The sequence below is a fragment of the Populus nigra genome, chromosome 15 (genome assembly GCF_951802175.1).
Source record: "Populus nigra chromosome 15, ddPopNigr1.1, whole genome shotgun sequence".
In the NCBI taxonomy this organism is placed as follows: Eukaryota; Viridiplantae; Streptophyta; class Magnoliopsida; order Malpighiales; family Salicaceae; genus Populus; species Populus nigra.
This window is the reverse complement of record NC_084866.1, coordinates 4,015,431-4,037,043: the sequence shown is the minus strand read 5'-3', so window position 1 is coordinate 4,037,043 and position 21,613 is coordinate 4,015,431. Positions and strand designations below refer to the sequence as shown.

At 31.9% G+C, this 21,613-nt stretch overlaps 3 protein-coding genes across 4 annotated transcripts; 2 read left to right on the top strand and 1 right to left on the bottom strand.

Annotated features, from left to right (window-relative positions):
* Positions 1-6,602: 6,602 nt before the first annotated feature.
* LOC133673831 (uncharacterized) lies at positions 6,603-10,765 on the top strand. Of its 2 annotated transcripts, none has more exons than XM_062094734.1 (10): positions 6,603-6,874; positions 7,089-7,145; positions 7,246-7,313; positions 8,149-8,341; positions 8,447-8,517; positions 9,453-9,528; positions 9,622-9,681; positions 9,746-9,796; positions 9,881-9,959; positions 10,464-10,765. In XM_062094734.1, the coding sequence occupies exons 1-10, from the start codon at positions 6,794-6,796 to the stop codon at positions 10,559-10,561; spliced, it is 834 nt and encodes a 277-aa protein (XP_061950718.1). In that variant the 5' UTR covers positions 6,603-6,793; the 3' UTR covers positions 10,562-10,765. The 2 variants fall into 2 exon arrangements, with proteins under 2 accessions (XP_061950718.1, XP_061950717.1); XM_062094733.1 differs by having other exon boundaries at positions 6,608-6,874; positions 8,417-8,517.
* A 2,440-nt stretch (positions 10,766-13,205) lies between these two features.
* On the top strand, positions 13,206-13,874 carry LOC133673701 (probable E3 ubiquitin-protein ligase XERICO). Its single transcript, XM_062094566.1, has one exon. It carries the CDS (start codon positions 13,318-13,320, stop codon positions 13,816-13,818), a length of 501 nt encoding a protein of 166 aa, XP_061950550.1. The 5' UTR covers positions 13,206-13,317; the 3' UTR covers positions 13,819-13,874.
* A 5,506-nt stretch (positions 13,875-19,380) lies between these two features.
* LOC133674918 (histidine-containing phosphotransfer protein 4-like) lies at positions 19,381-21,613 on the bottom strand. Its single transcript, XM_062096212.1, has 6 exons — positions 21,445-21,613; positions 20,379-20,509; positions 20,218-20,289; positions 20,020-20,091; positions 19,826-19,898; positions 19,381-19,705 (listed from the first exon to the last, which is right to left on the bottom strand). Exons 1-6 carry the CDS (start codon positions 21,586-21,588, stop codon positions 19,670-19,672), a joined length of 528 nt encoding a protein of 175 aa, XP_061952196.1. The 5' UTR covers positions 21,589-21,613; the 3' UTR covers positions 19,381-19,669.

Here is a 21,613-nt window from a genome sequence, read left to right as displayed (position 1 = left end):
ACCAAAATGTATAAGATTGATGAAATTGGCAACCCAATTTTGACTTAGAAAAGCCCTATTGGTAAAAATATTTTTATTTAGGTAAAGAAATACAAAATTGGATGATTAAGGACTCAATGAGAATTTTAGTAGGCTTAATTAATTTTATTGAGGACTTGTTTGCAAGGAAAATAAGTTTTTGGAGTCGATTTGGGTGTTAAATGGAAGAAATTAAAGTTTGGGGATTGAAATTAGACTTCCAAAGGTTTAATTAGTCAAATTAAGACCTTAATTGTGAAAAAAATAAAGTTTGGAGGCTAATTAAGGACTTAATTGTATATCCCCAAAACTAAGGACTAACCTATAAATGGCGCATAATTTCAGAAGTAAAAAATTAGTCAAATCAGGGGCTAAATTGAAAATTTGATGGTCAATTAAGGATGAAATTGAATAAATTGAAAACTAAGGACTCATCTATAAAAGGCGTTGAACTCTAGAGATTATATTTGAATTTGGCAAGGGTGCAATTGCATACAATTAAAAGTTGAGAGACAATTACAGGTGCAATTAAAAGCAATTGAAAGAGTATGGACTAAATTAAAATTGGCCAAATCCAAAATTAAAAAACCTTATTTTTTAAGGTTTAACCTAGATGATGAGTCATTCGCCCACTGTTCATCTCCTTCATTGTCAATTTTAGATGATTAAATAAGAATGTTCAAGCGAATGAATGTGGTGTCTTTGATCATCTTAGGAGCTGTAACCACCATCATTTAATTGAAAAATGCTCCTTTTACAACCTCATTCCCATGAAATTGGATGTTCACACCCCAACTCTTCCATAAAAATCTCCAACATCTTGTCCTCAATCAGCTTCCCCTGCATTTTCTGATTTTATGTTGATCGAGTTGACACCTTTAAACGAATGAATGTTAAATTACAGACCTCCAAATTAAGCAAGGTTGAATCCAAACGAAAGGTATGCACCTCATCTACCAATTTCAAGTGGTTTATAATGATGTTTACATCGGAGTTGCTCTGGCAAAGCCTCAAAAGTGGTTAACCCAGTCAGCCTTGACTATGACACCCAATTTTCAAAAACCATCTATTTTTTTCATGTGTTCACACTTAAAGCTTCTCAAAGGATTCTTATCAATGACTTTTAACACTTGTATCTCAATATCAAAAGGTCATAATTAGCTCCTTGCCTTCTAAGTCTAACAAAACCACCCAGTACCTCTAAACCAAAACAACTATTGCAAAACCAAACTAGTAAAAGAGCTTCCATCTATTAGCTTTTGTCCAAAACCCTCTCACTTTGATCAAAAGGCTAAGCTTTGATCAATTTTTGAGGAATCCACCAAAAAAACCTAGAAAAACCCTATGACTACCCTTGAAAATCAGAGCCGAAAGAGAGGAGAAAAGGGGGGGAAAGAGGAAAATATGGGGAAATATTTTGTTAATGGACCCTATTATGAAGGTTCAAGAGCCTAATATAAAAGTCTAGCAAGCTTTGGAAAGAAAGAGAGTGAAAGGGAAAGAATGAAGGAAAAAGGAAGAAAAAACCAGCAGCCTATAGTCAACAAGCTTGGAGAAGATATAACAATGTGAAAACTCAAAGGCGAATCCATGTGGTCTGCCTATTCATGCTTTTTTAATGTTTAAACCTCTTTTGATGTTTTTCAAACTTGTTTTAGTGTTATGATGCTTTATAGGTTTTTTTATTAATACATAAAAATATTGTTTTTATTGTTTAAATATTGTTTGAAGTTGTTGTTGATGTTACTAAGTGTCAAGACAATATGTTTATGATTGATTTTGACAAAATAAGGTAGTTTTGGATTTCATTAAAAGATGGCAGTGGATGTTTGATGTCTTTTCTATTTTGTTAAAGTATGTTCTTGGTTTCTGAGCATGAGTTGGGTTTCAAGTGTTTAAAGAGTCGGTTTTGAATCGAAATTTGATACTTTTGTTAAGTGTTATTGGAGCTATAGTTATGAAGTTGGAATTTAATGCATGTTTGTGTTGATTTGATGTTTTTTGTTAGTTTTTTTATTCAACTATGCTTGGTATCAATAATATGGGTTGTGAGGATTAAGAGCAGTGTGTTTAAAGTCATAAAATGCTCATTTCTAAGGCTTGGTAGTGTTGGGCAATGACTAGGTTTTTGCTGAGTTTCTGGGTAATGTTCTTCGTATTCTTAGGAAGAACATTGTCTTAGCCCCTAGACTTAGATCAATTTTGGTCAATTTCTTTGCACAAAACCTTTCTTTATACTTGATTAATTAATAATCTAGGGTCTGTTTGTATCAATAACATGTTTTTTAAGGGTTTTAATCTTAGGATTTTAGTTTTGAATTGAAATCTACTTTGACAAAATCATAATTTTTGAGTGATAATCGAAGTGAATGGAAGCTAGATTAATGATCTTTACTTGATTTCCAATATGTATGTGTCATTGATTTGTCCATATCTGATTTGATTTGAGATTCATGTGACTCGGTTTGTTGTGAATGTTCATGTTCTTTATTTATTTTGTGTTTAATCCATTTTGCCCAAGAATTTTTTAGTTCTTGTTTTTGTGTTTAATCTAATTTTTTTTTGCTTTGGTTTTGTTTTGGGTTATTTTTCAGGTCAAATCAGAATTTTTTGTTCGGTTTATGGTCGAATAAAAAATTTCATGTCAACTTAGTTAGGTTAATGGCTAAGGCTTTTTCTGGTTTGCCATTGTTATAATAAAAGAAATTCAGGCTTAAAAACATGATTAACAAACACACTTTTAAGCCTATTTTGACAATTTATTTTGAATAAAAATAGGTTTTTGCCAAACAAGCCCCATATAAATTCCAAAACAATTATTAAAAATCTCAATGATCAATTTAAAAATTTGTGGGTCCTTTGCATGTTTTTTCAGCAATTTTATTTAATATCGAGACTATAAATTTATACCGTAAGATATTGACTTGTTATTAAAATACCTATTTTTCATCAAAATCTCAAAAAAAATTCAAAATTTCTAAAAGCATTTCTCATTTTAAAAAAAAGTGTTTATTTGGTATGTGTACGACCGAGTCTCTCAAAAACTAAAAATCATATTTTTCCTTAAAAAAATAAAAATAAAAATACATGGTATGATTTAGCATTTTTTTATATACATAAAAATTAAAAAAAAAATATTATATGTATTTTTGGGATTTAATAATTAGTTTATTGAATCCATTAGAATTTGATCAATATTTCAAAAACTCTGAAAATAAATTTATGAGAATTAATGGTCAACATTTTGATATAAATATTAGACTTACAAGTAGGCTGATATTTAAATATCAGGAGTTGATTAGAGAATTTTAGAATTATTTTGGATATTCACCAATTTAAATTTGTAGTATTTTTCACTCTAATATAAACTTGTGGAAAATCCTTTCATCTTCCAAGATAGATGAACTCTGTTAGAGAACCTACATGAATTTTTTTTCCTAGAAGAACTTATTTAGGTTTACAAGCCCATAATAAATTCAAAATAATATATTTATTCATGAACATAAATCTTTGTTTTAAGCCATAAACGAACCATCGGTTAGGAACCTATCAATACCTTTAAACCACATTTAGACTAACCAATGCTTCTTACCTCAGGTAAGATATCTTTGGGGTACTAATATCTTTTCTAACAACAACCAATCTCTTACCCTAAAATTTCATATAAAACTAGTCCACCTAGGTCTCTTAGCGACCTTGAACCAAAGAACTAGGCGATATCGACTCCTGCCACGTCGCGCGCCCACATGCGACAATGGTGGTGAAGTGAAAGTGAATAAGCAAGTTTTGATTACTTTTTCTATTAATAAATATTGTAATGAGGTGTTATGTGATGTTATATCAATGCAAGTTAATCATTTATTGCCTGGTAGACCATGAAAATATGACAGGAGAGTTATGAATGATGGAGTAACAAATATGATGTTATATCGACTCCTGCCACGTCGTGCGCCCACATGCGACAATGGTGGTGAAGTGAAAGTGAATAAGCAAGTTTTGATTACTTTTTCTATTAATAAATATTGTAATGAGGTGTTATGTGATGTTATATCAATGCAAGTTAATCATTTATTGCCTGGTAGACCATGACAGTATGACAGGAGAGTTATCAATGATGGAGTAACAAATATGTATTCATTTAAGATGAATGAAAGACCTATGACTCTTGTATCTTTGAAACCTAAGCAAATATATAAGGAGCAATTGAAATTGAAGAAGGATAAAATGGTTGAAAATGAGAGCTTGTATAATAAGGGGATTTTCTTTGCTAACAAGGTTCTTCTTGGTTTTGATGATGATATTATTCTTTAACTTCATACTAATTTGGTAGAATTAGAATATGTTTCTCATGATATATATATTCAAGGTTAAATCTTTTTAAAGAGGGGAGGATCATACGAACCAGGTCCGATCCAAATTTAACCTTAAAATATTTGTTGATCAGTTTTACAAGATCAGACATAATTCTTAAACCGCATATCAAAACAAGCTGAAATTTTACATAGAGATAATAGACACATGGAAATATATTTTAATAAATCTTTAGGTTAAATAGAGTTCGGGAACATATTATTTCAGAGAGTCAAAGTTACTAGATAATTCTTGTCAAATATGTTAGATTAGATTTCAACTATAGGGTTACCTCTTGGTCAAAGTTCTTAAGAATAGAGTTATCTCTAGGTTAGGGTTCTATCAAACTTGATTTTTAACTTTTAGGTTATTATCTAATTCATTGGAGATTATTTGACTACGTGATCAAAAAGTTCACATCATTTTACCCACTATTTACTCTTGTAATTTTTAAATTTTTTTATAGAGACCCTTTATTGTTTTTTGGATTGATCGAATTCCCTATACTTCATGCAAATTTATGAATGTGACCAATAAAACTAATCCAATAGAAAATGACAAGTGTCCTTTCATATTATTCAATAAAAAAAAATAATGTTTCTTATAATTTATAGCAAATATAATTTTAAAATTTAAATAAAAAAAATCAAATTTTTTAAACTCAAGAATATTAAATTAATTTTTTTTTCTATTATAATTTATAGAAAAATATTTTTAAATTATCTATTGTGTTCTTAATATGAAGCAATGTCTATTAATTCTTCATTGAGATGATTTTGTCAAATAAACTACTGATAAGGTCATAGACAATTTTCATGATATTGCATAAAACACATGGACTTAATTAGTCAAACTTGGTCAAACTCATAAAATCATGTCAAACTTAGTCAAACTCGAACCGATTTTACGAGTTTGAAAAAACTAAAAAATCCATTTAGTTTTTTTTGTCATTGTTCTTCCTCTTGGTTTTGACAAACCTTTCTTCCTTACTTTTCATTTGCTTAGTTCTGTTTTCTTTTATTTTGATTTTTGGTTCCCCGAAGTTGTTTTGCTGCCATTGTTTCTTCCTCTTGGTTGTTTCCTTTTTAGAAGCTCTCCTTTGCTAGGTTCGTATTTTTTGTCACTGCCTTTTATTTTTTGCCTCGGTCATAGCTCCATTCTTCCAGCAATGTCTATCTTCAGTTAGTTGTTGAAGCATTTAGTTGTAGAATTTAGATTGTGTGCATAAGTTAATGAGTGTAGATGAATTGCTACTTTGAAAACAATAGATCAGTCATCAAGATTTTTTGAGGATGATGTTGCTTGCGAAGTGATATATATCTTTTTAAGGATGGGTTGGTTGCAGCTTTTATCATATGGTTATGCATATTTAACATGGTACTTGCACTGAATTACTTTAATTGTTGTAGTTTTTTGGATGTGGAAGATAGGGAAAGTTAGTTGCTTGCTGGGTTTAAAACTGGTTTTAGGGTTCAGATTCTCGATTTTGATTGGTCATTGTTTGTTTCATCTTGAGATTTATGAAGATTCATGTTGTCGCATTATTGTTAAGTTGTCTGTGTTTTGACCTGCTTGTTGAATTGTTGTATTTTTTTGGAGCTAGAGAGTTTTTTTTCTTCTATTGTTTATCAAGAATTATGCAAATTGGTTTCTATCTTACTTCCTTTTCTCATCTGTCTACACATATATGTGTATGTTTGGGGACGAGGCCATGTCATAGACAAGATTTAACTTGGAATTTTTAAATTGTTTTTCTTCATAGGAAAAACTTATGGGGGATAGAGAACTTGTCTAATGGACTAACAAATTAACTAACTTGTGAAAGCTAGTTCTTAGAATTGTGAATTTTCTATTTTATCCAGCTTTACTTTGAATTTTATAGTTTGTCTACAAGTCTGAAACAGTGCAATTTCTGTGCTATTAGATTGCAAATCATTACAAATATTTACTATTTGATTAGAATTATTAATATATAATTGGTTAAATATTTTACTTATGATTTTATAATTTTATAATTTGAGTTTATATTATATATTCCGTATCGTGTTAAAAAAATATTTTTAACAATTACAGTATAGTATAAATATTTTATGTATGCAGTACCAATATAATGATTTTTCTACTCAATTTAAAAGTATAGTATAATTTGTGATAAAAAAGTTGAACCAAAGAGGGTTTGGAGCGCTTAGAAAAAAAAAATGTCCGCTCACCACAAAACGGTTCCGAGTCTTTACACGACATCGTATGAGGAAACAGGGCATTCGGGTCATATCCCATCCGGCAACCCGACAACAGAAAATATCCGAGGAGAAGAAAATCAAATAGAAGATTGAAATTGAAAGGTGAAACTGGAAACTGAAACCAAATCGGAATCGGAGACCGATAGAAAAAAGAAAAAGAAAAGAGATCAGAGACGGAGTAAATAATGTCAACGGAGCCTCCACCTTTTCAAGAAGCAGCTCGCTGTGACGTCTGCAAATGCAGCTTCAACACTTTCCGTCGCCGTGTAAACTCCTCTCCTTGTTCCTTTTTTTTATATATATATAATCATTAATTGAATCATCATAACATAATTTTTTGAATCAACTAAAACTAATGATAATAAAAGAACGGATTGATTTGATCAAAGCTAGTTTGCTGCTGCGATCATGGATTGATATAGAATTGCTCACGATTTTTATCATCTTCTGTTTTAACTTATTTTTCATGTTTTTTGGTAGCATCATTGCCGTTGTTGCGGAAGGACATTATGCCATGAACACTCGTCAAATCAAATGGTCTGCCTTTTTTTTTCTTTTTTTTTCTTGAGTGTGTTTCTGACAGTCGATTTTTGCGGATTCCTTAATGTATGAATTGTGTGTTCATTAATTAATTCAGGCTTTGCCGCAGTTTGGGATACTCTCGAATGCTAGAGTTTGTGCTGATTGTTTTAACAATTCTACTCGGTAATTCACTCAACTTGATCTTATTTTTTTTCTTAAATTTAACTGTTCTAGCATGTCATGCCATTCATAAATTGCATTAGAAACTATCGAAGAGTATGCCCATTTATGCGAAAAAGTAGTCGAAGTTTGTAAATATATATTAGACTAATAAGCATGTTAAACGAAAACTGTCCAACAAAAACCTAGAGTTTAAAAACTATAAGCATGTAAAAGCATAGTTAATAGTAAACATGCTTTCAACACAAAAATAATAATAGAATTCTATCATGCATACTAAACATATGATCAAACTTGTAATTTATATTAATTTAAAATTTTAGCATGTATACTGGTAATAAAAAAATATCTATGTTTAAATTAAAACAAAAAAGGATACTCACTTGTAGAAACACTTTAAAGTAATGAAATTTTTGTTGTTGTCAATGATAAATCATTTGTCTTTAAGGTTTTATTGCTTCTCAATTGTACAACTAGGATTTTTACAATATACCTCCCAGGATTCCTACACCATCAATTTAGTTTAGATGCACTTCTAAACAAAGTATTTGAACCAAAGAATGTGAAATTCAAATATTTTATAACAAGATGAACCTAAACTCTAGATTTGAAAGGAATACCAAAGCTTAAAATGAGAAGAAAACACTAAAATATTCTTTTACTTCATGTTTTCTTTTCTTTAGTTGTCAGTGGTTTGTAGACATTGATTATCTTCATGTAGCTTAGGGCCACTGAAGGTTTTTTTCGTTCTCTTGTCCTTCCTTTCTCACCTTTATGAAAATCTTGCTTCTTTATGTGGAATATTTATTCAGTTATCATAAATTTTGTTTGGACACAGATCAGAGAAAGTTGATGGAGTTGATTCCATAACAGATAAAGTTTCTAGATTAGACATTGATACAGAAAAACATCCAAAACCAGAACCAACAACACAGAATCAATCTGCTGCAGGTGTTATAGAGTGTAAGTGTGGGATGCCTTTATGCATCTGTGAAGCACCAGCAGCAAAAACAGATCCGGTTCCCATGCAGGTATGATTTTTCTATAATGATTTTAGATCCTTTTGTCATAAATGGAGGTAATGTATTTAATCCATCACGTAACAGATAAAACTTTCTTCCACCTTCACATCCCAGTCGAATTCAAAACCAAAGAAAACAGATGCTGTTCCGAAGAACAGAGGCTCCACTTCAAGCAGCAAGCCTAGGTATGTTCACTGTTGAAGTCCAAACGTGAAAGAACATTATGTATGATTTGTTGTAAGCAAAAATGACTTAGTATGCAAATCCAAATGAGGTGCTATTACTTGGCAAAGATTTGTTCTCTTCATTGAGCATGGAGCTTATATCATGGTAACATGCTAGTAGCGCAACAAATGATGCCATTTTTAAAGATCTAACTCAAATATCAAGATTCACATAATATGATACTGTGGAATCAATATATAGTTAAATTAGGAGCCAAGTATTAGATATCTTGTAAATTGTAATGAAACTTTCCTAAAACTCAGTAAGAATTAAATTACTTTGGATGAAAATACGTCACCATACCACTACTTTGTGGTGAAAGAAACTAGTTGCCTACTGGTTAGCCACTGTTGGTCTTGCAGACATGTGGTTTGCGAGATTCAAGTTGGCAGGTGGAGTTGCAAGATCATGGAAGTTAACTATGTGAAGGTTTGCTTTCTTTTTGGGCATTATCTTTTGTTAAATGAATTCAAATAAGATTCTAGCCTCTCACCCTCCCATCTGTCATCTTCTTACAACCCTTGACCTTTGGTCATCTAACAGTGTCCCACTTTGAAATATAAGTTCATAAATGACTATTGGGTTTCGTACTTGCATATACTAAACCTGCTGCATCCACTCCAACTCCAGACTCATAAATCTGATGAAACATGATCCTTTGCATGGGCACCGGGAGCTAAAATAGATGCATGCTGTGCGTTGCAGGGAATGTAAATTACATTTTAGGACCAGAGTTAAGTTACTAGACAGACAGAAAGGGGATGACTACTTTGTTTAGAATCTAATTTTTGCATCATTTTTCTTGTTTCATTTAGATACTTAGCCGCTGCCTTCTAAAGTTAGTGGGAAATTGTGTTCTACTAAGGTCCTTCATTAACTTGTGAAAACCTTGCAGTTCGGTTTTCAATCATGGCCAAATTACAAATGGTGCTGTAGATAAACCTCAGATGGATTATGAAGTCAATGGAGAGGTATAATCAACTTATGATAGTCATAAGGGGTGTTACTTTTTCATAAGAGTTTCATGGATCAGTTATCTGTGCCCATTTATGTGTTCTGCATAGGGTTTAAGGGAAGCCATAAAGAATGGTGATACTGTTGCAGTCAAGAAGCTTTTGAGTGAGGTATTCACCATCTTTAATGCAAAACAGATATGAGAAATGAAACTAAACTCTGATATCTTGGCAGGGTGTGGATGCAAATTATCGTGATAAGCAAGGAATGTCTTTGCTACATCTGGTAACAATCTCTCACTTTATCTGCATTGCATATTTTGTATCTCCGTAAAAAGCATGACACTAATGAAAGGATGATTGTGCTTAGGCTGCACTTTTTAATCGAACTGACATAGCGTTCATCCTTATGGACTCCGGGGCAAGCATGAACTATAAGAATGCGCAAGGTAATTAGTCTTATATCCAGCACCATGTCTTGCTATGGTTCCCAGTTTCATTAAACTGTTTGATTAGATAAGGGAATCGCATAAGATTTGCAAGGCATGTGTATACATTATGGTGAAACGGTTTTAAAATGACTGAAATTCTCAATGAATTTGAATGTAGAAAGCAACCAGACATAATTTTTCGGTTCTGAAATTTTGAAATGTGGTTAATAGCTCTTTCAGGTTGCATACAAAGTGGTCATAAGGGGAATTACGGAGTAATCATTTTGTTATTGAAGAGTTATATTCTAGTACATGTTCTTAGTTATCTTGGGCGACAAAGAAAGTTAAATTGCACTTTGCAAGTTAGGTTAAATGTGGTTGTAGGGAATGATGATGTTGCATGGATGACCAAGGACTCTAACTTCTTAAAAATCATCCAAGATAAACTTACTTGGTCATTGGTTGTGAGTGATGTTGGTCCCCAGTATTCTACTTCATGCTAACGCATTGCTTCTTTTCTAGGGGAAACGCCATTGGACTGCGCTCCTGCAACTTTGCAGTACAAGATGAAACAGAAAATGGAGGAATGTGGACAGCAGGGGCCACATGCCAGTGTTTGAGAGCTTGCACATTGTTTATATCCTTAAATCTGCATGTGCAAGTTGTCTGTTTCCCAAAGAAATTGTATTGATTAAGTTTTGTATTTGGTCTGTATACAATGTATGTTGTGCATTCTAGCAGACGAGCTACCAGTCATCAACTCATGGACTGTCCGATACAGCTCCTCTTGCAAGGTAATAAGAAGTTGTCTTTCTGGGTTTGAACTTTGTCTAGCAAAATACATAATATTCTGATTGGAACATCAATGTTGAAATTGAAAGACATGATGACTCTGCCCCCTATCCTTACTTGAAGCCCTACGCTGCCCATATTAAGATCAAGAAAAAAAAAACACACGAACACTTCTCAGGCATTCACACTACACTATGAAAGAAAATATTGCTGATTGAATCAGTGTTTTTTCTTTATTTTTAACCTTTTTTTATTTTGAACTTTTTAGTTTTAGTATTTTAATTTTTATTTAAGATTTTATTTTGTTCATGTTTCCGTTCATAAAAAAAAACATTTAAAAATAATAGAGAAGAGAAAAAATAATTGATTAATTATAATTTAATAATAATAAAATCGATGTTGATAAGTTTTATTAAAATGTTTTTGATTCTTCATGAAAAAAGTAGATTAATGTTTAGATTTAAAAAAAAAAGAAATTGGAGTGATTTTTGAATTTTTGAGCAATGAAAGGTTGATTTGAGACTATTGAAGGGCTTTTTTCAACGGGAGGGGGGTTTTCTATGCATTTTTAAAGGAAAAAAAAAGGAATATTTTTTCTTTGAGACGGCCTGTAAACATGCCGACAACAAGTGGCGTCTCTTGTTTTTTTTTTTTCCTAGGATGAACGACATATGATTTTACCATTTAAAACAAGAAAAGAAGGGTCAAACACCATGGCATCACCTCCTTTTTTACGTCGCACGTGCAATGGCCCACATTTGTCCTCTTTGAAAAAAATGGTCGACCCCGTGCCTAGTAAAGGAAATAATTTTTTTTCCTTCTATTTCAACTAAATTTCATCAAAATTAATTAATAAAAAAATATATTAAAAGTTATGGCATTTTTTTTATAATTCATTCAAATATTGAATGATGAAATAGAATAAAAAATCCAAAAAAAAATCAATCATAAAAAACAAAATTGGAATATAGGATTTTAAAAAAGAAATCATTTGACATTGTTATTAAACCCATTTTAGTTGATCAACCTTGAAACCTCCTGATCCAACTATTTATCTAGCACAAATTTAAAACTAACTCATATGAGAGTTTTTTCAATGTGACCTAATCAATTTGACGAGTCTAAAGATAAGACAAACCACCCACTAAAAGCATAGTTTGACTTTAAAAAGATTTTAAATTGATATTTTTTTTATAAATACTGAGATAATGATATATTAGATTGACTCGGGTTTTATAACCTAACTTGCCAATCTTGCAATCTAAATCATGAAATTTACAGGGTTTAAAAAATATTATTTTTTAAAACTATTTTTATTTAATGATGATAATAAAAATAGACTTTTGTAAAATTATGTACTAATTAAATGCAGGTATATTTGTTTAATATAAAGATAATCTTATGAAAAGCAAACAAATAATACAATTGAAAAAAAAAGTTAAAAAACATTATATGAAAAGAAAATAAATTAAAATATAGAATTTCAAAAAAGAAGAAGAAGAAGTAAAAAAGCTCCTCTCCTTCACTATTCATATAACCATAAATAAATTGAAAAATTATCACATAAAATTAAAATAAATGGCGAAATGATACAAAAACAAAAAATTCTAGTGAAATAACATATTTTTATTACGGTTAAGAATCACATCATCAATTAATTTTCCACAAGAAACATAGAATTATATCATGAGATGACAGATAATTACTCAATTTTTAACCCCATTGATTTCCTTGATTCCAGTTTTGCAGCAAAAGTCATTTTTTTTTTTGTCTATGTGTGCTATCAGCGTAGAAAGAGAAGTAAAGAGAAGTGTATAATTTGACATGAAAATATATATTATGCATAGTGAATTATTTTTGCTCCAATTTAATCATTGAAAAAATAACATAAAAAAATTAAAGTATCTCATGAAAAATTAAATGATGTTCGTGGTTTCTAATTGCAACTTCTAAATATATGTTATTTTGCAAAAGAAAATTGTTTTTATATTATTTCTTTATTTATTTTAATTTTATGTTATAATTCTTTTTTTAAATATAGGTATTCATAGCCCTGAAATTAACGATACCTCTAGTAATTCTAAGATTTATAAAATTTACACCGGTGATTTCTCGAAAAAAAATCTAAAATCTGACCAGTAAGTTATACCTTTATGTTATAATTTTTTAATCAATCCATCACAACTTTTTATATATATATATATATATATATATATAGTAGTTATTAAAATAAAAGTAACTAGAGATAAGAAGCCATCGTCTTTGTGTGGTGTGACCTACACGAATGCACATGACTGTGACCAGTCGGCAGTGACCCTCTATTCCTAGCAGACATGGACACCTCACAATAAATAAATAATTACACGAAAAAAAAAAAAAAAAAAAGGTAAAGCAAAAGGCTCCCACCGTTATCACCCCTCACCTTTGCCTTTATAAACCACCCAAGATGCTCGCTGGAACTTCTCCCTTTCACCCTTCTTCTTCTTCTTCTTCCCCTTCTTGCTTAGTTTTTTTTCCCCCCCTCTCCCTCCCTCCTCTAGGGTTCCCTCACTGGAACTGTGTTGTTTGCATTGATTTATATATAATGGGCTTCTTCGCAGAAGAGTCCGGGTTAATAGTAGCCCATCTTATCTACAAGGCAGCTCTTGCTTTAGCAGTCTTGAGATGGGCCTGGGACCGGGCTCTGGGATTTAAGAACAGAGCCCATTTATCCTCCTCTAGCAATGATTCTCTACAGCAATCTCATCCTGTTCCTTCTCCACATCAAGTTAGGGACGGTCTGATTTCGACCACCTTCAATGACGTCATAGAGAGGGTGCCAGGGGCTTGTGACACATGTGCTGTCTGCTTGAGCCAGTTGAGGGATCAAGATGAGGTCAGAGAGTTGAGGAACTGCGGCCACGTGTTCCATAAGGAGTGCATAGATAGATGGGTAGATCACGATCATGACGAGAATCACAATACCTGCCCACTATGCAGGGCACCGTTGCCGACAACCTCACGAAGTCTGGCTTGGACCACGACTGAGCCTAGTTGGGCCGTTGAGAGAATTCTCTACCTCTTTGGGGATGATTTGATCACGTGATCAATTCATTGTCGCTGCGCTCTTTTCAGCCGCCACTTCCTCTTTATATATATATATATATATATATATATATATATATATATATATAAAACTTTTTTAATTTTAAATATCTTTTCAATATCTTTAAATCGTTTTAACATACTAATATTAAAAATAAATCTTAAAAAAATAATATATTTTAATATATTTAAAAAGTAACTTTTATCTTCCTTCCAAGCAAACTATAATTGTTATAGCCAATAATAAGCGGCAACTCATGAAAATAATTAATTAGTGTGAGTAGCAGCAGGACAAATTTTGTAATTTTTTTTTGAGTTGTATATATGTACTTTACGGTCTACGTACGCCTTTCAAATATTACGTTCTCTTGCAGTTGCATTTTACATTAATCTGTTTTAAATTAATGAAGTATTTCCTTTCTTCTGACAACAAGGACAGATAAGAATTACAGATTGTAACATTCTAACTATGATAATTATTATAGTTTTATATAATTATTAATTTTAAAATTTATAAAATTAATTAAAGTATACACAAGCAGATTTAAATATTTATTTTATTAATAATAATAAAAAAAAACATTCTAACTTGATTTTGGTAATCCCTGGCTGGAGGCTGGTCTATTAATCAAGAAGGAGATTTATTATTTTCGTTTCTAAGCATGAATTGTCAAATATAATTTATTTAATCTATGAAAAATTACTCTCTTAGGCATTCAAGGGTTACTCGCAATTACACTTGACTTCTTCTATAATTTTATAAATTACAGTCTACATACTGACTGGGTCAATGCAAAATTAAATTGGGTCAATGCAATATTTAAGGTTAGATGAAAAAATAAATTTATCCTCAAATATAATATAACACAAAAAACATATTAATTCAACAATTTGCTCTATACATTGACTTTTCCCTCTTCTCAACGAACACAAATTCTAAAAGCAAAATCAAAACCTAATCTACTTTTTTTTTAATTGATTTGCTTAATTAGCTGAACCCAAAAATCTGCCCTTCTCAAAAGTGATTTTTGCTTAGGTTGTGCTCCTAGAATTCTCTTCCTCTTCTCATCTCAAACCGAGCAAAAGACAAACATGTAACAATTGTTTTTTCAAATTGAGATTTTGAAATTCACAGCTAGTTCGTTTTGTTTTTGTTAAATGTTGTTGATTTATTATAGTATACAATGCTTGTCGTCCTTGATTTCAAAAAAAAAAAAAACAAATTTTTTATAATTAATTTGTATATCCCGAAACTAAAATAACCCTAAAAATTATTATTTTTTGCTCAATTTTTTTATTCATTCAGAATTAATCCCCAATACTTTTTGTGAGTGGTAAATGAATTATTCTTGTTTTTCCCTTGTTTATTTTTTTTTTAATTTTTAATTAATATGAGTGTCTGGGTCAATTTGTGTGCACCTCAATTAATTTCACGGTACCTGAAATTAACAACAATGTAAACCTTCAGTTACTCTAAGTTTTGTGAGACTCGAATTGGTGGCTTGTAGAAAGCAAATTTAAGACCTGACCAGTTAAACTATACCCCTCAGAATTAACCCTGGTTTATTATTTGTTTGAGCTTTATGTAACAATTTATTTTTCACCATGAAAAAAAAAATGATGGATTCGTTATTCATCATGACAATTCTATTATCTCGAAAAACAATATAAAAATAAGTTTTTGACATTCACCTGAAGGGTTTTATGATTTGGGATGACAAAGAAAATCAAATTTCTGATGATGCCTTGACATTAAAGATGTTGAATATTTATGGAGATAAAGTATGAAGTTGAGAAAAAAAAACCAAATATTATGAGGATCTCCTGACTATAATTAAAAAATAAAGAAAAAAGGATGGATATAAATTTTATGTTCATGATGATGAATTAGGATCTTCATTGTTTTTCTCTCTCTTTTATAGCTTCTAAACTTAGAATCAGAGGTTTACGAGACAGGTAGAGTAAATGATAGAGAAGATCATGAAGATGGGTTTTTTTTAGAAGTAACTATCATTTAACTTATTCTATAAGAATATAATATGTTGTTTCTTACTCGTACAGAACAGCCCAGAAAGTAAAGACAAAGAAAAGATGTCGCAACTCCATGATCGTCTATCACCATTTTCTCAAGCTCTGATCGTAGAATTTGGTCAAGGTTCGAACTTGTTTTCTTGTATAAGCTAGTAATAAGCTACTCGACAATACTACTCTTGTGGAAGAAGAAGAAGAAGAAGAAGAAGAATGGAATGGCCATATTGGTTTGCATCAAGAATATTGACAGTACTCCACTCAGTTTCAAAGAGAAATATCAAAGCTAGTTTGGCCTTCTATGCCTATATATATATATATATATATATATATATGGGACTACTGAAGCAAATCTTCAACTTCCTGCTCCATTTGAAGATGAAGATGCACCCATTGACAAGTTTGCTACAGTTGATCTAAAAGGGCAGAAACTAAAAAGTAATCCATCTTTCACAGAAACATTTACTTGGAAAAACTAGTCTTGTTTCTACCAATCTAAGGAATGTTTATGTTAGAATATCATTGTCAACAACTTGTTGCAATATTGAATATCAATTATATTGTCAATAGGGGTAGCTAGCAAATCCACGCTTGGAGAAAAGCTTAATCGTTATTCTTTTTTTTTTTAATTAGCGTTGCTATTTCAAAACAAGTTTACAAAAAGAATCAAGTCCAAGTTTTCCACATCCCTACAATGAATCCTCACATACCCTCTAGTCTTACAAAACCTATGAGGTTCACCTTGATCATCGAAGCTGTGAAGCTTTCAAAGAAAGTTGTCTGGTTGGCATTAAACAGGCTGACCAAATCCGCTGTCTCCGTTCCAGGAGTAGAAAACAATTCCTTGTTGCTTTGGAGTAGGCCTGCCTTGCCTCAGCATTGGATAAACACTTAATCATCAGACAAAACAACTAGATCTTGTAAAGGTGTTCGAATGTCCTTAGAAGAGCATAATTAGCACAAGTTTTGTTACTTGTGTTCATATCCTTCTTATGAGGGTCTCCCAAGGAAGGGCCTCAAAACAACAATTAATAAGTAAAGAAAAAATGATAGATCTCAATTTTACTGTAATGGCTTGTTGCAATGAATAAGGATTTTCTTTGCTTTTTTATTTTATTTTTAGCTTATAAACTTAGAATCAGAGGCTAACGAGAGGTGTAGAGCGAAAGATAGAGAAGATGAAGATGGATTTTTTTAAAACTAACAGTTAGCGTGTTCTAAAAGAATATAATGTGTTGTTTCTTACTTGCAAAAAATAGTCATGAAAATGAATACAAATTATACAATGAGAAACAAGCCCAAGTATATTACATTGTATAATCAACTTCGAACTTGAACATTATTCTTTTTCCCGCAATGAATCCTCACTTGTCCCTCTACCTCTGTTAGAACATATATGATTCTAAGTTGGGAAGCTTTCAAAGAAATTTATCTAGTTGGCTCTAAAAAAGCTGACCAGATTTTAATGTAGTCAGACTTGTAATAATAGATGATTTTGCATAGTTATATGTGGGTTTACCACAATTAAATGAATATCTACACCAGATAAATTATATAGATGACCTAACAAATATATTCATAAACCAGTACGATAGGTCTAGACTCAAGAGAAAATTCTAGTCGCTCCAGACCAGATGTGTGCTCCATTTGAAAGACATTCCATTCAAAAAAATCATTTATAGTCCACATCAAAACTTTTTTCATTTAATAAATTTTGTTTCCTTGATACATCACACGCCAAAGCCCTGGATGAACATAACTGATTCAACTCATCAATTAATAATTAAAGACAAACATCAATATGCATACTTGGACTGTAAGGACCAGGTATGATTGTAGATAAAAATATGAATTATAACCTCATAAACATCCTCAGAAGCAAGTTGTAAATTGCTAATATGACCTAAACAGATTAAACTCATCCATACATAAACTAAGGCGCACGTTATATGGTTCCATAAAAAATTGAGGATGCATATCTTGCAAACTACTTTCAAGCTTCACTATCGAAAGGATGCACCATGATACTATTCACCGGATCATATAAATGATGTCATGTGCTCGACTATCTTCTGAGACATCTAAAAATACCCAATAGTAAATATCCAATGATAGGAGCCGAGAATAGGTAATCTAATCCGAGGTTGAGTTCAAGGTTTTTTGTTCTTGTTTTAGAATGAAATAAATGCTCTCTAAAAAAATGGTGCTATATGAATATGTTGAGAATGAACTAATTATGAACCCCTTTATCTCAGTGGTTCAAGGAATATTTATACATTCTAAACCTTGACCCCTTGCTTGAATGAGGTGACTAAAAAGTTATTCCATCTTGGTAATATTAATGAGGGATAAATATTTATTATATATGTATTAATAAGGAATAAATATCTCTTACACAAATATTAACAGGGAAAAATATCTCTGACACTAACATTGATGAGGGAAAAATATATCTAACACTTATATTAATAAGATGAAAATATGGTAGGTTATATAATACTTGTACACCTATAAATGTAAATGAAGTGGGTTCTAGGCTAAAAAGCCTAGGTCAGTCAAAAATTCTAGGGGGGCATGGCATGCATTAGTTCCAAACCACAAGTCTAGATTCAAAATATTAAGCTCAGGCTAGGTGATAGGGCTCAAGTGGCACAACGACATGCACCTAGAGCCATTGGGTCCAAACGCTCTTCCTGGGCCCAAGGATGCCAGGCCGTGTACCTAGAGTCTTGACTCAGTCATGATGCCTGAACCCAAACCTATTTTGAGATTCTTCAAAGCATCAGTTATTCTTAAAATAGGCTTGAACCAATACCGATAAATCTCGGTCCATCTAAGTCTCTGTAGTACTAATTGCTCACTGGTGGGCAATGTTGATTATTTGTTTTGCTTGCAAAGATTTGATTTTTGGATAACGGGAAATTGGCTTTGTTGTTCTAGTTATGTACAAAAATATAGAATTGAGTTTGATTGCTATAAGAATTTAAGAATGAACAAAAATCCATGTCACCCTTGTATGGTTCAATGCTTAACACACTCTCGAGGCCACCCCTGTTTAACAGCAGCACTGACTGATTGCTCCACAAATGCCTGGGAATCAAAATCTTTGTGCACCAACACGCAGCAAGTCAAAAGTTAAGAAGGAAACAGTGATCGAGCCTCTTTTTTATTGCTTAAAATATAGTAAGCAGCTAATATGATCTACACGCAAATGTATGGAGTGCCACGCCCTGAGCAGAGTTTTTGTTCTTTCAAATTGCTTTCGTAATTTTCCTCCTTTTGTTTTTTAACCACACACATCGTAAAAGATTAGATAATCCATTTTCTTTTAAATTAGTTTATTTTTTGTTCATTTAAATACATAACCGAAAAGATAATCCGGCCATCCATTTGAATGACTGGTCGAGGTGGTAAATACTTCACTCTGAATGACGAAGTGGATGCAGGGCAATAACCACAAATCCAGGTGTAAGGGCTTGGATTGCCCAGAACAACACGGGAGATTCCTCACCTAAAACACTACCAAAGATTCGAATTCTTGTTTAAAAGTTGTGATTAACTTGTAATTGAAGTGCATAAAATACATTTTGACTCTTAAGTTGACATTACATTAGTCTCTGCTAAGCATATGAGCCTGGCCTTGGGACGCTCTGTCTCTCCAACTTGCAATCAAAACCATGGGAAGTGTTGGAATAAGATCTACATATCTATAACATTACTCCCAGGGAAGCCATGGATAATAACTCTGTTTCCTGCGTCTAGAAATAACCCACCAAATGCTGGTTAGGATTACTGGGCTCGTATATTATATATGGATTGGAACTTCATGTTCTCCCAGCTATTCCAGCATGTTTTACCAACTGAAAAATATTTACAAACAACACATAGAAGAAACAGTTTAGGTCATATGTTACGAGGTGGGTTGATTAAAACAGACATTAGAATTAGTTTCTGCTTGCATTTTACACTGCCGCTCAGACCTGAAAGTAAGTTTCTAGCTTCCTCCTCAAAGTGGCATGCTCTTGCTTGACTTGTTGAAATGTCTTGATGCATCTGCAAATTTGACAAACCATTAAAAAGGGCCGAGAATTCGAAGCAATTCATAGGAGATATATATATATATATATATATATATATATATATATATATATATATATATATATATATATGTTACCCTTCGATGTTTCCAGCAGAGCAGCATTCCCTGAACTGTGAGCATTCCTTTTTCATCTTCTTGGCTCCAAAGCTGCAAGTTATTAAGAATTTTCAACAGATAAGCATAAATCAAGCAAAGTGCTAAACGACGATCTTCATTTTAATTCCCTTATTTGTAAATCAAGATATTTCTGTATAGTTTACAACAGCTAATTACCTTGAGCTACTACCCTTGAACTGATGCATGTAATCATCCAGCTTGCCAAAATCAATATTAGGCTTCTTGATCCTGCAAGCAATAAAAAAAGCAAAAGAGTCGCTCTTACAGCTTTTATCACCGCCGTTATGCTGTAGTAACGTTGATTACTGTATACTTACATTGCCTGCTCAATGTTCTGAATGAATCTAGCGGAGTCACTGTAGAACAGTGTCACAACTTCCTCTACAAAATTTGGGTTTGCTTCATCTTGCAAATCCTCGAGTTGATTGAATTGATCATCAAGGTATCCCTGCAATCATCGATTATTAAAATCACCTTACGCCACCAGACCTGCCTGTTCTCCTACTTTAACAACATGGTTTTTCTCTCTTTATCTTTCTTTAATTCAGAAGTTTAAACTATAAATCCTCTACTTATTGATGTAGTTGCAAACTGGGGGCCCAATCTAGGTTTGGACCAAGCATAGCTCGAACAAGAACAAGCCCAAAAATTGATTATAATAGTTCATGGAGGAAAGAGAGATCTATTTAAAAGATAGCAAAGCACGAAGTTAGCATTCGTGATTCATGATCGGTAAATCTATTTAAAAGTCAGTTTGTGCATTTTTCGTATATTTTGATCTTTATAAGGCGTTTATAGTTTCCCTAGAATGATATTTGTAGCGAGAGTTTTATTTATTTTGCCAAAAAATATATTTTAAGAAAAAAATATATTTTTATTCGATAAAAGAAAAATATTTTAACCTAAAAAAAAATTACACAAACATTATCGATTTACAATTTTCACCAATACCATCAATTAATTACTTAAAGTAACACTACTTGCATCATCACTAACATCACACTGTTATCATATCATCATTACCGTCATTACTTATTATTGCCACCATCAATATAATTATTATTATAGCAGTCATTACCGTAAGATTTTTATCATTATTAAAAATATTATTATCAGAACCACTATTACTACCACTATTTCTATTACAAACATTTTTTTTTATATTTTATTATTATTAATAAAAAATAATATATTTTTTATAAAACTGTTTTCTATAGAAAATTTGTTTTATCAAAGCAAACCTACCTTGAAACAAAAGTTAAAAGGGAAGACGAGGTTTCCACATCAAGCTATACATGGTTTTTTGTCTTTGAGAGAAAAAAAATACAAACAAAATACTCCATGTAAGGATGACAACAGTTTGTATTACGAAGAGGACAGAACCTGATCAAACAGGGACTTCCTCATGTAGGCGACCTGGTGTTGCAATTGTTTCCTGTCCATCTTTGAAGCAGTAAGCGGAGAAATGTGAAGGCTTGATGGCAAGAACAGTAGCAGGGAGGGACTGTCTCTGCTACTCGATGCCATGGCCAGGGAAGAGGAGCTATTTATA

Excerpts from the sequence above, each read along its gene's own strand:
- LOC133673831 (XM_062094733.1), top strand. The coding sequence starts at position 6,794 with ATGTCAACGGAGCCTCCACCTTTTCAAGAAGCAGCTCGCTGTGACGTC. Across the intron at positions 7,146-7,245 it reads AACACTCGTCAAATCAAATG|GCTTTGCCGCAGTTTGGGAT; the intron begins GTCTGCCTTTTT and ends TAATTAATTCAG. Across the intron at positions 9,529-9,621 it reads ATTATGAAGTCAATGGAGAG|GGTTTAAGGGAAGCCATAAA; the intron begins GTATAATCAACT and ends TGTTCTGCATAG.
- LOC133673701 (XM_062094566.1), top strand. The coding sequence starts at position 13,318 with ATGGGCTTCTTCGCAGAAGAGTCCGGGTTAATAGTAGCCCATCTTATC.
- LOC133674918 (XM_062096212.1), bottom strand. The coding sequence starts at position 21,588 with ATGGCATCGAGTAGCAGAGACAGTCCCTCCCTGCTACTGTTCTTGCCA. Across the intron at positions 19,899-20,019 it reads TCTGCTGGAAACATCGAAGG|ATGCATCAAGACATTTCAAC; the intron begins GTAACATATATA and ends TCAAATTTGCAG. Across the intron at positions 19,706-19,825 it reads AGCTAGAAACTTACTTTCAG|TTGGTAAAACATGCTGGAAT; the intron begins GTCTGAGCGGCA and ends AATATTTTTCAG.